This window comes from Rhopalosiphum maidis, chromosome 4, assembly GCF_003676215.2.
Source record: "Rhopalosiphum maidis isolate BTI-1 chromosome 4, ASM367621v3, whole genome shotgun sequence".
Lineage (NCBI taxonomy): Eukaryota > Metazoa > Arthropoda > Insecta > Hemiptera > Aphididae > Rhopalosiphum > Rhopalosiphum maidis.
Window position 1 is genome coordinate 25,426,861 of NC_040880.1, and position 18,619 is coordinate 25,445,479.

General features: G+C 32.4%; 1 protein-coding gene across 1 annotated transcript; it reads right to left on the minus strand.

The window, feature by feature from the left end:
• LOC113550653 (cyclin-dependent kinase 5 activator 1) lies at positions 1-16,554 on the minus strand. Its single transcript, XM_026952615.1, has 2 exons — positions 15,094-16,554; positions 1-6,577 (listed from the first exon to the last, which is right to left on the minus strand). Exons 1-2 carry the CDS (start codon positions 15,910-15,912, stop codon positions 6,242-6,244), a joined length of 1,155 nt encoding a protein of 384 aa, XP_026808416.1. The 5' UTR covers positions 15,913-16,554; the 3' UTR covers positions 1-6,241.
• Between the last annotated feature and the right edge of the window lie 2,065 nt (positions 16,555-18,619).

Here is an 18,619-nt window from a genome sequence, read left to right on the forward strand (position 1 = left end):
TTAAGTATTAATAATTAACAAAACAAAAAAATATAGTAAAAGAAAAGGAAATATTTTTACAAAACATTATAAAATGACAAGAATTACAAATAAACAATATTATATACTTAATTATAATAATATAAGCCTACCAACAAATATTTCGTACATCGAGACACAAAACGTTTTAATCACTATAATATATAGACACAAATATAAGTACACAAACGAACACGTATATTTTCAAGTTCATATTAAACAGAGTACTCAATATAATTGTGAAACATGCGAAATTCATCATGTTTATTATAAATTATAATATACATATTACATATAAGTATTATTTATCATTATGTGTGTATACTGTATAGTATGATTTGTTTTTTGATCGGTGAAGGGAAATGGTACATATCTTACTACAAAAAACAAAACTGATTATTATTATTGTTATTATTATTATTATTATTAATAATATTTGATTGCACAAATTGAGGGTAAAGTCTAGCTCATAGCTAGTGTTTAATTTATATAACAATATTGTCATTATACCATTAACATAACGTAGTAATAACAATAATAATAATAATAATAATAATAATAATATTAATAATAATAATAATAATAATAATAATAATAGTGATAATAATAATAATATTTAAGTTACAAAGTTTAAGAAGTAATATTATTGTTTAAGTAAACACGCCGCAAGAGAGGGAAATCGTTATTGGATTATCCCAGGGATAAAAACTAAACGACGACATTTTTCAACGTGGTCGTCATGAAAAGCTAAAACATGAGATCATTTGAAGCTTGCCTCTTATGTTTTTTTTCATTTAAAAAAACAACAACATAAACAAAATAAAAAATTACATTTAACACAAATAAAAATAAAACGAGAAAACAGCGGTGAAAAATGATCATTCTGAATCATGGGCACCACTCAATATTTATAATAATACAATGGTCAGTGACTATATAATAAGTGATAAATAAGTGATGGTCAACGATATTGAAAAATAATATGATGAATCGAATTCAGTTTCATTGAAAGCGTCTGCATTGGATCCTAGCTAAATCCAAAAATTAAATTTTATTCTAATGAACGCTTAATTTTGATCCAGGAACAAATATAATTTTTAACTATTTGAGAAAAATCAAAATACCTTTAAGACCAAAATTTGTGGTACTAGTATTAGTTATATTCAGTTATATATATTTTTTTCATTAATCATATAACATGAAAATGTTTGTTTTTATTCGTTAGTACATAATTCGATATTGCGATACGATATTGGCATTAAACATGAAGTCGTTGGGTACTTTGGGTATCACAAATATTAATACTGAACGTAAGTAAGTACATCGCATTGTGTTATATTAAATATATATAATATCCGGTGAGATTAGATTGGAAGAAGGTATCCAAGTATAATAATATAAACGTTCGATGGTGTCTGGCTCTCTCTCGTTTTCCATTCTCAGAACAGCCATTTTTCGCCCAATTAATAGTAAATGCCTTAATGATTATTACACATAATATCAATATAATTATAATAATTATACATATATTTATGTACAAAACATAAACGGTTTAAAGACGTTCGGCTAAATTTTAAAATAATAATGAACATCATATTATAAATTTAATTTGCATGTGTAACACTAAGATATTATTAATAAACCGATGCGGTCTTCGGCCATAATATTATTATAATATATAGTAATATTGGTTTTAACGTTTTTTTCAATGTTGGTTTGTGCCGATTTTGAATTGTACCGAGAGAAGTAAAATATAATAATGTATACTAACCAAGAGTTCGAGTGTGTTAAGAAAACCATGTATTATTTTAAATAATACTAAAAACCAACCTATTGAAACCCCTGGAAAGTTGTAATAATAGCAGGAAAAAATGTTATTTACGAGAAAAATAAAATGACGAACATCTTATTAAACGACTATGACATTAAATCTTAAATATACCTATCATTTAGTACACGTATATAATGTATATGAATTATATATATATATAATATATAAATAAATACTTAAGTTCTAATATTCTTATAGACTAAATGTCGTGTCGGATTTGGACGGTTTCTCGAACGAGAAACTACAATCGAAATCGCGATCACGAGGACTAGTGACCCCACTCGCATTTTCGGTCGACGTGTGATAATATAAATATATTATACACGCACGACCACGTAATATTAATAATAATAAACGTATAATAATAATGTTATGACTAAAAAACAAACCGAACAAACAAATAGATAAAATAATAAAAACAAAACAAAAATTGCAAAACGCCTACAAACTACATTTTGTCCTCGACCACGGATGCCTATTGACCGCATTTTATTTGCACACCCACCACATTGTCATGTGGAAGATGGCAGTGCAGTCGCCCGGGGAGAGGACATCATATTTGAAGTATTAAATGGCCACATTCGTCACGGTAACGATTTAATTATCATTGGTACCTACATGCTTAATATTATATAAGAACTTAGTGTGTTAAGGAAAGAAAAAGTATAATATTATATTATGCTATAAAATTATTATTTAATTTATTGTATTATCAATATTGTATATAATATATATTCGATTGTTGGATAACAATAATGTGATGTATAGTGTATACTTAAAACCTACGGAATTGCATCTTCCCAGCCTTAAAAATAATTATGTTTAATCATTTTTTTATTTTGTTTTTATTTCAATACTTTTTTTCTTTATATTTATAATACAACATAACTTATTTATCATTAAAAATAATATTAATCTATTTATGTTCATTAAACTTAGATTAAATATTAAATTGTTAAAAAGAACCTTAAAAAAGTAGGGATAAAAATATGAAAAAAAAATATTTCATCAATGTCAGTCTTCTGAAGGGAAAACGTACAACATAATAATAATAAGTAATAACAATGTCAAAGATTAATTTAGTTATTAATTAATATTAATATATCCAATGCATTTACAACATGATATTGTGTTGTCTACTTATATTATATATTATAATAAATGGAATGTTTTGTATGGAATACTGAAATTGTATATGGTGGAAATATATTCTAACAACAGTCGAATCTAAAAAAAATTGCTTTATATTTGCCTATATAATTACTTAGGTATTATTTCATTAAATGATGGCGTCGTAATAATTATATTGCATCGTACGGCTTCTCAAATTTAATTCGATACACTTATAAGTTATAACAACATCGTTTTATGTCTACTTATAATATAATAATATTTATAATATGTGTAATATTATAATAAAATAATATTAAAACAAATATTAATTACCATAATAATAATAATATTTTTTTTCTTTTATTTAAAAAATGGAGGAATTTTGAACCCGTGCTTTACGGTTGTCCAAACGACGAGTAAGTACGACTACGTGGGGCGGAGCGGCCGCGGTTTTTGTATATCACGTGCCCCACCCCACCCGCACATATGCACAAGCGTTTGGGTCACCACAAAATAAATAGAAAATCGCCTCGAAAATGTATAATTTTGTTCAATGTTACGTTATTATATTATATAATGTATTCAAATTGAAAAAGTAAAATGCCTTTCTTCTGTTGTGCGTGCAGTTATTTTATAAGGGGAGGGTTATCACTGTTATATGACGAACAATAATAATGTATTTTATCAGTATGGAATATTATTATATTAACACGACCACGATAGAAAAACTAATTTAAATTATTGCCAGAGAATTCAACAGTTAGACATGGTGGGTGACGGCGAGGGATTAAAAACTGAAAAAATTAAAACGACTAAAATACATAATTATAATAGGTATATTATATAAACCTACTCGTTGATTTTTTTTTTTTTTTTGAAATATAATCAATTACACTATACATTGTTATTTTTTTTGATTATTTATAGTTTATTCGGTATAATATATTTCGATAAAAAAATATAATATTGGTTATATGAAAAACCACTAAATCAGTACTAAATACACATCAATCGCTCTGCAAGTTCGATCTCTGTGGACGTAAAACTGTTGATGAATTATTAGTACAATAAAAACGCGTATACGATAACTATAGTGTACGTTGAATAATGTATAATTTATGTATTGTAACCGTGGCATATGTATTTAATGCCTGTAAAAAAAACCACAACGCTCTCTTTTCAAACATCGGTCAAACAATTGTGTAAAAAAGGACAAGGAGGTAGGGCAAAGTTCTGAATGCTCTTTTAAAATTTTTTTTTATGTATATTGCATACTTAACTCGGGGTTGGAATACGTATGTATATTTGTATTATACGCAGATTGCTGATTTTATATATTTGTCAGTTTCCAAAAATATAAACTAAGAAGAAAATGATACATGGCTTTCTATAGTTGGCGCTGCGTGATGGTGAACATTTATAGGCGAAACGATACATTAGTTTCTCTGTATAATTTAATATTATTCTGAATAATCGTACACGGCGCAACCCCACATGTATTAAGAAACAAATTACTTCGCCCTATCTTCTTATTTTTTGAAATCGAGGCGCGAAAAAACCTGACACCGCACACGCGACGAACCCCATGTATTATATATGATTTCAGCCCCCATTTCTATTTTGTCAGAGAGATTAGATTTGAATCCCAGAGGCCTACGAATGGTTTCAAATGCTGTCTATAGAACCGCGCCTACGGTTATGGCGAAATAGCCTAAATATATTTTTGAGAATGGTCACTGAATTTTTATCGTCTCCGACGAGGTGGTTGTGGAGAGAAATACGATTATGCGCATTTCCGAGTATTGGTAAATGAACGGCACGATTATAATGGTACGAGGGGAAAAAACTTCAACTCCACCCACACAATATAACATATCTAGGAAAATTTGCGGTGGGTAAACGCACCCCGGACAGAGGGATTTATCGATTCGAAAATGTGGACGGACGTGAAGGGTGGTGGCGGGTGGACGGGTGTGCGCAAACGTTATATTCACCATGCGCATCAGTATATTACAATAATAAATAATGTTATACGACTGACGGTGTTTCGTCGCGATCTCGTACGTACTGCGTAATATCCGCTTAAGCAAAATTAAAATATGTTTATACATAATGTATATGCGACACCGTGATAAACTGATAACATATCATAATCAAGCAGTATACTCGCTATACAAACTTCTCGAATATAATAATATATACGCATTTATTATTAACAGTATAATAACCTCGGCATATTACTGAAATCGTATAATTTAATTTTGTTAATTTAAACATAACGTTAGTTCGATATACAAAATAGATGGTTTATGATAATATTAACCGTCAGTTATGACGAGACGAGATTGTTCCAACACTGTAGTCAACCCATCGTATAGAACTATTGCGATGGGAGTATAATAAAGTTTTGCGGTATAAACACGCCTGAAGGAATTCAAACTTAAACTGTCTGACGGATGTTTCAACACATTAGTAGACTAGTTCTTGCAATTGGTTTTTAATAGTCAAAATTATCCACGCATTTTAAAAATAAATAGGTACGTCAGCAATAGTACGAGTTTCAGTTACACCGTTCCTAGTTATATATTCGTGGTTTACCTTATCTCGTTGGTCAAAAGACAAGTCCAACATCGTCATATCATATATACTACCAACGAGAAGAGGTTTTTATGGATTAGACAGGCTTATTGACGATATTTGGAATGGTCGACGAACACGACTCGTGTCATAAAGTTACTGACATACCCATGTATACTTTTTCGTTGATTCAGACAAATACTTGAAGTTGGAGACACTGCAGTTCGAAACGCGTTCCGACAGAATCTCATTAGCGTACGCTCGGTGAATCAATCACAAATCAGTTAGAAACTAGTCCCCAAGTCTTCGCATTCCGTTTTAGAACAAACCTTAAATATGTTGTCGTTTCACAGAAGGTGATATGGCCATCGAATGGTGGCGGAGAGAGCGGGAGTACGCGGTGGCATTTAATAAAAATAAAAATAATAATTATTATTATACTAATATTATATAACGTGGTAGACACTGTGGGAAGACGTGTTCCAATACACATAACATATTATGTTTTATAAACATTTTTTTTTATCATGGTTTGGACGATCGACAGTATTTACGTGACGTTATAACAGTATTAATGACGATGCGCGTTACCGTTGCAATTGACAGGTGTTACAACTGCTGCTAGCGGCGGATGCGGCGATGACGCGGTTTGTACTGCATGTTTCGCGGTGGTTACTGTGCACGACGGCGGCGGCGCGATCATCACGCCGACTGCAACACCGCGTTGAGCGTGCCGCACGCTTTGAGTTCGCTGAATATCTCCGTGAAGTACGCGGGCTCGGCGTTGATGCGCAACATCTTGGATGACATGGCGCGGACGATGCCCAGACATCGGTCCCAGAACGCGTCCCGGCTGTCTTCGACCAGGAAGGGTTTCAGCGGATACGATATCTCGTTGCCCATGTACGAGTACGCTAAGTACAAGCATGTGAGCACCACGGCTTGTAGTTCCGGTTCCGTGGCCACGCGTTCGTCAACCAGCTCCCGAACCAGCATGTACACGAACACCACGTTTGCCGGGTTTATGAACGGCACGTCCTGCAAAAATGCATAAACGATACAGACTTTATTATTTAACAACGACGAGTAACAGTTATATTTTATATAATTAAAAAACACAATATAGTTTATAGTTTAAATCGTATTTCGGATAAATATAAATCTAACTTCACCTTAAATTCATGCCATAAAGTCAATGTGGAGGGAGGAGTGAGTGAGGATTTCAAGATTTAGATTTTTTATTTCTTCGTGTGACATTTAATAGCATTTGTAACATTGCAGCTAACGTTTGTTATAAGTCTATAGTGTACATCATAATTTTAATTTCAACAGTTCAATGACGCATTTGACTTTTCCAAATTTATTTGTGTTTCGAAGTAACTAGCTATTACTATAGAGTCCTCGTTACGGTATTTCATAAAAGTACAAAGTACTTATGATATTTCAATGATAAATGTCGTTTTAATAACACAAATATTTTTTTGTTTTTATCAGACAGCGTCCTGGATAGGCAATTTAGACATACTATTTGGTTTTCGTTTTATTTTAAATTTTTATACAACATCGAATATAATAGAGGTAATAATAAAATAAAATATAATAAGTTATTAGAGCTATTAGAATTAAAAAACGGTAAATTTAGTTTTATTTTTTTGTACAATATTTTTAAAATATAAATGTTCAAATGTTATTAAAATTAAATATGTAGGAAACGTATTAATAATAATAATAATAAATGTTTGAATTTAAAGTATTATTTTTACATTGGAATATTTTTTTATATTTTCAACGTATTTTCATTATAAGAAAATACACCAGGCATAGTATTGAAATTAGTTTAATAAATAATAGAAATGGAAATAATAAACTAATTATATAAAAAAAAACAATTTATATAGATAAAAATAACTAATAATAAAAATGGGTAAAATAGTATACATATTGGACGACTCTCTCAAGGAAGTGGTTTTTTATGGTAGAAAAGCAATGTTTTAAAATGTACTTTTTGGGGGGAATTTTATATTTATTCGTCATAATAATAGGTATATAATTATTATAATAATAATACTCATTTTAATTTTAATTTATTTTTTCAAATAACTTAACACCCCATTTACGCAGTAGTCACTTAACGCACAAAGTATCTAAACTTTAAAACTGAAATCTCAATGGATGTTTCACGAGAACTGGTATAATTAATTACTTCTTGTTATTTATGTTGATATTTTCAGATAATTTGTTTAAAACGAAAATGTATAAAAGGTTGAGTTAAAAAAAATCAAAAATCTATAAACCAATTAAGAGAGGATAAGAAATAATCAATTAGGTACAAAAACTGTTCTTATAGTATCATAAAATGTTTTTTTCCAAAATAATAACATTTTACCAATAACATAGAACATTCATTCGTTCGATACGGTCTCGGTATTATGGTATTATAGCTTTTTATATAGCTGTATACGTATATTTAAGCGATTTTTATGCTTTTTAAACACCATTTCTGATTTTTTGAGTTACCTACACTTAACGATTGGTATATTTTAATATATTAATATTATATGGTACAAAAAACTGTTACATATTTATAGCTACTATAGTATTACGAGTATATAATGTAAGAGACTTTATAAAATATACAGCATACACATAATATATATAACACGCTGCAATTTTTTTTTATATATTTTTTCTTATGAAGTAGCAGAATTTAATAATTCTATATTTTACAATTAGGGATTATGAGTACTGAAAAATCAAATTATTCTCCATTTTTTATAATAAATTTCGATGACATATTATATTATATACGAGTATAGTGATGAAGTCAATTTACAATAGAAGACAATATATCAATATGCATTCAAACAGTGATACTACAGTACATATATATTAAACTTATTATTTAATGTTGTTATTTTATACAAATTATTGTTACTAAACGTGTAATTTTTTGCCATGATTATACACAGTGGTAAGTCATTAATCAAAAATAAAAAACCAATCTACTTATCTACATTTTGATACGACTACATGACATTTGATAGACCTTTTATCATGTTTTTTTTAAATATTCGTACACTTGTTTAGCATATTATAGTGATGAATTAGTCAAAATTAATTTATTGGTCCGTTTATAATAAAATCTGAGGTATAAACAGTATTAGCCGATTGATAACATAAATGAGTCTATTTTTTACAAAACAAAACATTAATTATTAAAATAAAGTTTGTAAATTGTTTACATATGTCTATCAACTATGCAATAGATTCAAAGATAATTAAAACTTGATGTTTAATATGCTTTACATTTCAGCAATATATTTTTTTAACTTAACAGAATTAAATATATATTTTAAAATCAAAAAAGCAATCGTTAAGTAACAACACTAATAACTGACAAAACAATATATATCTATTTAAAAATGAAACAAAAAATGATGTTGAACAGATTATACAGAGAAGTCTAAAGTAACTAAATATTAATGTCCATAAATTTACGTTATTTTTAGAATAAAACTATGATTCCAATGTTATTAAGTTCTTATGAGACGAGTAGCACAGAATTATTTAAGCCATTTAAAGTTTTAATAATGATAACACATTATTCAAAAAAAAATTATAAATGTAAAAATTAATGATTTAAAATATAATTATTAAACATAATAATATTATGTATTTGAATAAACTACATATCTACAACTTTTAATTTTAGTGACTGTTTGGCGCCTTCAAACAAGCCTTAGTGTACAAGTACACTTACGACTTATTACTAATATGACCATCAGATCTCATACTTGTGAATACGTATTCGCATAATCCTATTTCCGGAAGTAAGTGAATAGAAATGAAATCCGTACATGTATACGTTTCGATTTAAGCTACCACAAATCACCGTTGTGTCGGAATGATGTATATTATTAAAGCGCCATCAATGAGGTCGGTTCTATTCTACTCACGCACGAATTTCATTTTACTCATTTTCACAAACACAGCTATTTCACACAATATATTCTATACATCACGTTCTATGCGAAAAATACATTATCATTGCTTGCACAATGCATTAGTTAAATATCTTTAACCTATACTTGTGTTGTAAAATATAATCGAAAAATTACGTATTTACACGCAAGGAGATTCGCGTAAATACGGTATTATAGTTGCACTTGATCTTCGATACGATACGACTCGTATACGGCCCTACGTCAACTCGATCCTGGTTCCCTCCTCGCAGTTTTTATTATGGTAGAACTATTGTTAATAAGGACATAAAATATATTGTAATAACACGAGAGGCCATTGTTGCTGATTTGCACACGTAAGTGGGGTATGAGAATAAACACATTATTATATAGGTAATATAATTGTACTTCTACAAAACAGTGGTAGCAACACCTATACAATTTAATGGGTGATTGGGTTGTTGAATATTGGATGATTAATAATTCATATTAATATTATTAAATTGTTTTTTTTTATTTTTTTATCACCTTGAATTTATAAATTATAATGCGTCTCAAATATTTTAACATTATGCAATTTTTATGTTGTATACTTGTATAAGGTCTATGGTCTACACAAATTAATAATTTTTATTAATTTTCCTATTTTTGTATATGTGCAAAACTGACTAGAACTAAAAAACCTAGGACCGAAGTTATACTAAGTGTACAATATAATTCACATTTTGAGAATTAATATTGATGTGTAAATGATGTAAAAATAGAAAGCAGGTACACATTTATTTATATTAAAAATAAAATTATTTTTTAAAATTAAATAAAAAAAACCTACTTTTTAATTAGTTTTTATTCTTGAGCAAAAATAAAAGATTATTAGTAAGTGCGATTGATAGCCATAATTTAAACATTTTCAAACATTTTACGTGAAAAGTTTCCAAATCTTTGTTTTAGAAGTGTCATTTCAGGCACATCACGTCAAATTTGAGATTTATCTGATTTACTGCAGGTAAGATATTTAGACGTATGCTATATAAATTGAGGTATAGGTACTCAAGTGTATAAAATATAGATATTCTTCGCTTGGAGTTTATTATTATATCATTAAAACTTGTTGATGTTGACTTTTTGACATACAACGTGCATGTACATACGCGATACGCATATGTCACGATTCACGATGATGGCGAAATATTAAGTGAGAATTTACCGTATTACATTATGTTGTTATTTTATAAAATTAATAATGATTTTACTTGACGGGGTAGGGTATACGAATGATTCATAAATCATCCATACGGATATACTGTGTAATATATAAAATAAACTATATTAACCATAAACAAATATTGGTACAAAACGACACAGTACTTTTTCGTTAATCTGATTACCCTCTATTACCTCAAATTGAGGAATCCTATTGTGCATCCTATTTATTCAATAATTATAAATATATGTCAATTTTAATACAATGTGCCATATGTAGCAGGTGTATTATAATCAATGATAACATATATTATAATATAATATCATTATGAACTTATAATAATGTATATATATGTTATATTCATTATCCATATGCGAATAATTGTCGAAGTCAACAATCGATTTGGTTTTTTTTATAATTCAGATGATGGTTAAAATAATTTACAATTTATTGATTTATATTTATATTTATCATGTGTGAAAATTGTATTTTATTATATTTCACAAGTTAAATTGAACATTTTTAAGCACACATCTATGAAATTGTATTTTGATTACTATTTCTACGCATGCGTTTATTGCAGTTTACAAAATGTACGTTAAGTATAAATCAATTTAATACACTAATACGGTTGTAGTATGTTTATGAATAAATAATAATACTTGATAGGTTAATATATGAATATAAAGTCGGTCATTGCTGAAACACTTTATAACGACACTGACCTAATTTTCTGATATCATCATACTAATAACCCAGTATAATATAAGACCAAGTTTCAAATTGTATTCAACTCTATACGATATTTACAAATCCGCATTGTAAGTATTTACTTATTTACATAAATAACCTTTAAATATCACTTCTTTTTTGTAGCGCATCGTCTTATTTACATATTATAAATATATTATCTTATGTTATAAAATTGTAATATAGGTACTATAACTATGAATTATAGTTAGATATATTAAACATTTTCTCACCAAATATAACCTTTTTCTCCTTTATTATAATATGGACTTCCATGATATATACCAATATTAATAAATTATACAATTTTCATGTTATATTATTGTGTGTTTACTTTATTGTATTAAAAACCATCTCATTTAAAAGTTAAAATACGAATTATGGCTTTTAAACACCGAACTTAGTTGGTAGTTGACAGATGTGTATATTGCAATATTTTATATTATTATATATAAATATAAATATTTGATATTAATTTATACTCAATGTATACTATAAAGTAAAAAATGCAATTTATTAGCCTTTGAAATGGCTTGGCATCACGCGAATTTGTCAATTTATAAGCAGTTCATTCAACTTAAAGAATAGTTCACGATATATGTATACACGAAGTATCTATAATTCCAAGACAGCTTAACTTATAAAAAATCAAATTTTTTTTACTAAAGAAATCAAAATAATAAATACAGTTTCAAAACTATAACATGAGGCCAATCCTGTAAATATATTGTTCTCTACGAGTATGTAGTAGCGCATAATTTGTTTTGACACAAGCTGGAATTTAAGTAATGAATTCCCATACTAAAATATATTCTAAATTCATGTACATGCTTGTCTCTTTCCTTTACGTAACCTGGTGCTAATGCGCTAAAGCATATGCTATAGCTGTACGACTATTACAACTTTTATTCATATGTGCACTTGTTACTTGTTTGGCTGTTCACCGTTTTGCGTTTCATTAAAACTTTTGACGAATGCGAGTGTAAGTTAAATGTAATGTAATTATATGTCAGATAGGTACATTATATAATTAGTAACTATTTTACCAAGGTTTGGCTGGAATAATCCAAGCATACATTATGTAAGTATCTATACAATATACACGCGTTATACGTGTATAGTATACAATTTAATTAAACACTATAGTGATATATTAAATGTTTGTTATTTCTATACAAGGAACTCATGAGTAATAAAGTTATTGATGTACATCCTATTGCAACCTACCTTTACAAGCCACCAAAGCACGTAATCTTCGAAAAATACGTAGATATAGTCAGTAGTCACACTTTACACACTTTATATGGTTTGATCGAAAAAAAATGTGAATCTGCAAGTGGACTGGAAGAGATGGCTATTATCGCAGTTGCCGGCTTATAGAACACGCGGGCTTACACATTTCACGACCTTACTATGAAACACGGTCAGACGCGATCAGGAGGTTGGCATTGAAATATTTACTGATAAAATTCGGTGAAGTTCGAAACGCACACGGTCTGACCGCGGTAATCGTTGACAGAAACGACCGTCGACCATATTATTATTTACGATATACTGTTTTTGTACATTTTGTGTTTCACTTACACAAGTGCATACTATGTATAAAATAATGTTGTTCAATACAGTCAATTTTTAAAATTCTGGCCGTAAATCTCGATCCAACTGTTTTTGCAACATCGTTCACGAATTCATGAACCTTTACCTATATAGTATATATTGTATTTCTATAATACCATTTTATGTCTAAATTGTGCCGTGCAGTGATGAAATAGGGGTGATCACCTATTCACCTCCGGTCTGAAAACATGGCATAGCGCCTGTTTACAGAGGATCAATATTGCAAAGTTGCTTATATTATGTACAGGTTATTGCTTGTATAAAAATCATTTTTGTACACGTCGATGACCGTTATTTATAAAGCATATTAATATGTATTATATTTATAAATTAGTATATGGGCAAGTATACAGGTTTGAAATATCTTGAAAAAACCTTTGTTTAATTATTGTTTTATTTTTATTTTTAATGATATTTAATAATTCAAGCATTTTTGCATTTACATTTTGGTTATTTTAAATGAATTTAAATTCGTGTTTTGTTGGTTACAATCATAATATTACATTAATAAAAAAAATTATTTACTTATTGCTATTAGTTTTAAATGTTATTGTTATTAAACTCAACAACAAACATTTGGTGAAAAATAAATTTAATATTATATACTTTCATAATATTCACATCATACAATTTGTAAAAATACATCAGACTTACCGATTGGTTATGAATAAAAATTAAAAACTGTGTATCAATTTATCAATAATTAATTTTTAAAAGAATAGATGGTTTAAAATACAATAAATTAGAGTTTAAAACTTTTATAGTATTTTATAGTATTAACTAGTTCTCAATACATTAATACATTTATTCGAAAAATTTTAATGTACCATAAATAACTTTTATTTTATTTTTAAAGCTGTATAAACGACGCGTGTACGTAAACGTGTAATAATTATTGATTAAATGTTTCTACGCGCGATGACGAGTTATCAGAAATTCTCTCAACGGTCTCATAGAAATGTAACATATGTATATCGATTAGAAGCGACATTATGTTTATGCCGGAACGACAAGTGTTTTACGCGGACGTCGGAATTTTATTTCACCCTCATTTTCCGGATGGGGATGAAAAAAAGTTTGTATTCTATAGTGTATACTCGGGAGACCACGGCGGCGACTTCTAGCGCGGCTGCATAATAATAATCGACATACGTTTATATATACGTATACAAAGTAATTTATTGCAACGGTGAGCGAAAAATGGGGACGATGTTCGAAAGGGGAAAATTGCGTTTTTACTCTCTTAAGTTATAGTACACGTCATCGGACCATCAACACAGCAAAGAGTGCTACGAAATTCGTATAAAATGGGGAGAACGACTGAGGCCGCGTGCGCGTATATACCATAATAATAATATAGAGAGTCTTGGTGGCGCCGGAGGGGGTATGCAGTAGTCGACGTGGCAGCGCGAGGGTGGCGGTGAACTCGGCGGCGCGTAAATCACGCGACGCGCACGGCCTGACACTGAAGAAGAGGTGGTATAGGGTATATATATATATACAGGGGGTGATTGACCGGGGGGAGGGTTGCAGATGGGTGGGGATGATGGTCGTATGACGGGAAACGTAAAGCGAGGGTTTGTGTGCCTGCCGTAGGAGGGGATGGGTCAGAGGTGGGTGGGCGCACGCGAGAGGGTCGAATCGTTTGCAAAACGGTGGCGGTGGCGACGGCGCTATGAGAATATATATATACATGTATACATGTATATCGACGAGAGTATAATATATTATATACATACGCAATACGCACATAAAATATGCACGAACCCGTCATATATAATGCATCCACCTTATTTCGAAAACAATGTTTCGCTACAAATCCACGGTGTACCATTTTTTTTTTTTTTTTTACAACATTCACGGCATTTCCCAGTTTGAGGAAAATAAAAACAAAAACAGATAACCTCCCTCCGCCCTATAATAACCACATATATTATATAACCGCGCTATCACCCCGTAACATAATATTATTATTATTATTATTTATAAAATATAAAATATATGCAACTAATGCGATTTACCTGCCATCCCTGTATGAGTAGACTTCGGTCCACCGTCCTCAACCACATGACCGCGTCGCCCGCCTGGAAATCGTTGAGCTTGTAGCACTTGTGGTGCAAATAGATGCCCAGGCACTTGAGCAACTCGGACGTGCTTGCTTGTATGATGGTCTTCCGCGGCACGAGGTTGTGGCACGTGTGCGACGGGACCAGCGTGGCCCTGGGCACTAGCTTGTCGGCGCAGCCACCGCTGCTGTTGTTGTTGGCCACGTCCAACCCCGTGGTGGTGGCCGACCGGCGGACGCCGTTGGACCGGCCGACGCAGTCGACGTTGGCATTGGTGTCCACCAGCGGTTGCCGGCCCGCCAGCAGTTGCTTGGACTTGACGCCGCCTCCGCCGCCGGTTGTGCCGCCGTTGTCCAGCTTCTTTTTGTTCTGCGACGTGCTGAACCGCTTCCAGCTGAGCGCGTTGATCAGAGCCGAATGTTTTTTCATGCTCTTTTCCAGCGTGCCTCGCTGCTGCTGCTGCTGCTGATGCGGTTCGCAGCCCGTTGTGGCCGTCTTACAATTGTTCTCCGAGTTGTTGTTGTGGTGGTGATGGCTGTGATTGTTGTTGTTGTTGTTGTTGTTAATGATGTTGTTGTTGATGGAGTTTATGTTTATGTTGGCTGGCAGCATCATGGATATGCTACGGCCGGCCATGACATCGGCGTGCCGACGTTTCGTCAGCTGCTCGTACGTGAAGCTGCTGAGCGTGAACTCAGCCGCGCTGGCACTGCTAGCCATGGCCGGGTACACGGACTTGCGGTCTTTGGGGCTGATACTGAGCACGGTTCCCATGGCAGATAGCCGAGCTGGGAACGGCGCGGACAGGCGTTGACGCGCAGGCGGTGCCGCGAGTGCCGGTGCTGCAGATGCAGCGGCGACGGCCGCCACAACCCCGGGTCCCGAACGGCGGTTTTCGAGCTGCTCAGATGCGGCGGCACGTCCTATCCGTACTGTGATTGTAATCTTCACAGTGGTCGTCGTTTTCGCCGACGTTTCTATCGTTGTCGGCGGCGTCGTCGTCGATGTACGCCGCTCGCACAGTCGTCCTAACTGCGGCCGACCACCGTGACAATCGATAGCGGCCGCGGCATCGTCGCGGCAGCCGTCGCGCGGGCGGCCGTCCCGCAGCTGCAGCGCATTCGGTGGCGTGCACTTCGAGCTGGCCCGCAGTGACACACCGACGGGCGAGATCTGCACCGTATAGGACCGCAACGTTATCGTGACCGTTACACGGCCGCACGGGGAGCGCGTGCAAATCGGCCGCGGACGACCTACGCCGCTGCTGACGGCCAAACGTCGTGATAACTATTATATTACCGTACGCGATTGTCGCGCGTTCGAGACGAGGCTGACACTGACGTGTGGTGATTCCGGGTCATCCCCTGCAGCACACTAGTGCGCCGACGACTAGCACGCACCGACCGCGTACGCAACACAACGGACGTCGGGTGTACGTGGTGTGTACGCGGGTGTACGTGTGTGAGGGTGCGCGCGTGTAGCGACAGCAGCGGCGGCGGCGGCGGCGGCGGTGGCCGTCGATAGCTAGGCGCGCGCGTGCGAGGGTGGGCCCGGGGAGCTTTTCACGGCGACGGCGCTCCCGCGCCGCCGTCACTCGAGGCCGGTCGATACGCCGCAGAACAAGCGCACGCGCGCACCGCCGTCCACGTATATTGCGCTGTCGTATTAATTACGTCGAGCCCGCGATTTTCGGACGAAGCTATGTGGCGTGAAATATAATAATTTGAGTATACACACACGACGAGTATATTACACGCATGTGGGACACATTTGTATAGTATTTGTGCGTAGAGCGTATAGTACGTCTGGACGCTATAGATGACGAGGGTAGACGCATTATTTGCGTTATTATTGTTTCTGTGGAGTTTAATTTTGTCGTATAGAGCTCGTCGCCGGATACGGCGATGGACGATTTCGTCTATATAATAATAGTAATAATTATTATTTTCACATAATTGCCGTATAGACACACCATACTACAATTGTATTCATATAATCGTATTTATATGGAGATTTAGTATAGGTATATAATATTTATGCATGATGTAGTCCATCAATTTTTTTTTTAATTCGTGATAAATATTGATAAAATTTTAACATTGAACGGAATAATGCATTTTTTTCTTATCAATTTTCAGTACTTTTTTTATTAATAATTTAGTAAAATTGAAAAAAAATGTTAGTTACTTGAATCATTTATTTAGAACCATTTAGACATTTTTTTTATTCTGTAAATATTGATACAAGTAACTTTTCATTGTATCATATGTATTTATAAATATTAAAAAAATATAGGTAAACATTTTTTATGAACATTTGAAGTTCAAATTTTGACAAAATTCGTTAAAATCACAAAATAGATAATTATTGTATAGCTAAAAAATGTATAAAATGTATAATATTTATAGTTCATATTTAAAAATTTAATACCTACACGATTCCTCATAAGTATTTAATACTGGAACCGAAAATATTTTAACACATCTCTCTTTTATATATTATAATGAAATCAGATATTTAAATGAAGAACGGCTAAACTATTTTGTTGTAATTTAAAAACATTATTCGTGGGTACTTGAAACTTTTACGAATATTAATATTTTTTATATACCTATACACAATGATATTTTCAAAACATTTAGATTAATTTTAAGCTATTGCTTACGAATATTATACTATAAACCCGTTCATAACCAACCATTGGCAATATGAGCCCACCTTTTAAATGTAATACTTTTCTTCAAGTCTTGGGATAAAGGATTACCTAAGTATCAATTAGGGAAAATTGTTTCAAAGAGAAATATTTTAACAGGCAATAATAATTATAGAATATACATCGTAATGCCAATGCATAAAAGCACTATATTTTTTAAACATTTCAAAAGTAGGAGATCTTCCTCCCCAGCTGCCAGCTGCCACATTAGACAATTTATGTTATGACAATATGTACATTTAGTATTTACATTTCTGGTGTCAATTATCTGATACTGCGTCTGTTTGTGAAGTCTCTTTGTGTACTCTCGAGGTAAGCTCAAATAGGGTAGATACTGAACATAGATGCTTCAAATCACTACGTTACTAGGTATTTCAGTATTAGTATTAACTATGTAATGTGATGTCTTAGTCAGTAACGTGTGTAGGATTACACGCACATTAAAGTACCTACTCTACTTTACCGTTTTTACCCCACGTAGATCAATACAAAATCCACCCTGTTTATGGATACTATTTAAACGGTTTATTGTGTTGTGATTTACTGTGCACGCTGTTTATTGAAAAGCTTAAACTCAATGATACGTCCGTATTTATTTCTAATCGTTTTTAATTGTTGGCCATTTCAAATAATTAATGCGGTGGTCAGCATTACTTACAGTACTATTAATTTATTAATATTTACAGACAGACAGACTACAGCATTTGATAAGACATTTTTCTTTGTGAAATATATTTTCGTAGGTACTATAATTTATGAAATTCTCGC

Bases quoted from the DNA above. Each gene is read 5' to 3' on its own strand.
- LOC113550653 (XM_026952615.1), bottom strand. From the start codon at position 15,912: ATGGGAACCGTGCTCAGTATCAGCCCCAAAGACCGCAAGTCCGTGTAC. The intron at 6,578-15,093 runs GTAAATCGCATT...GCATTTTTGCAG, and splicing joins TACTCATACAGGGATGGCAG to GACGTGCCGTTCATAAACCC.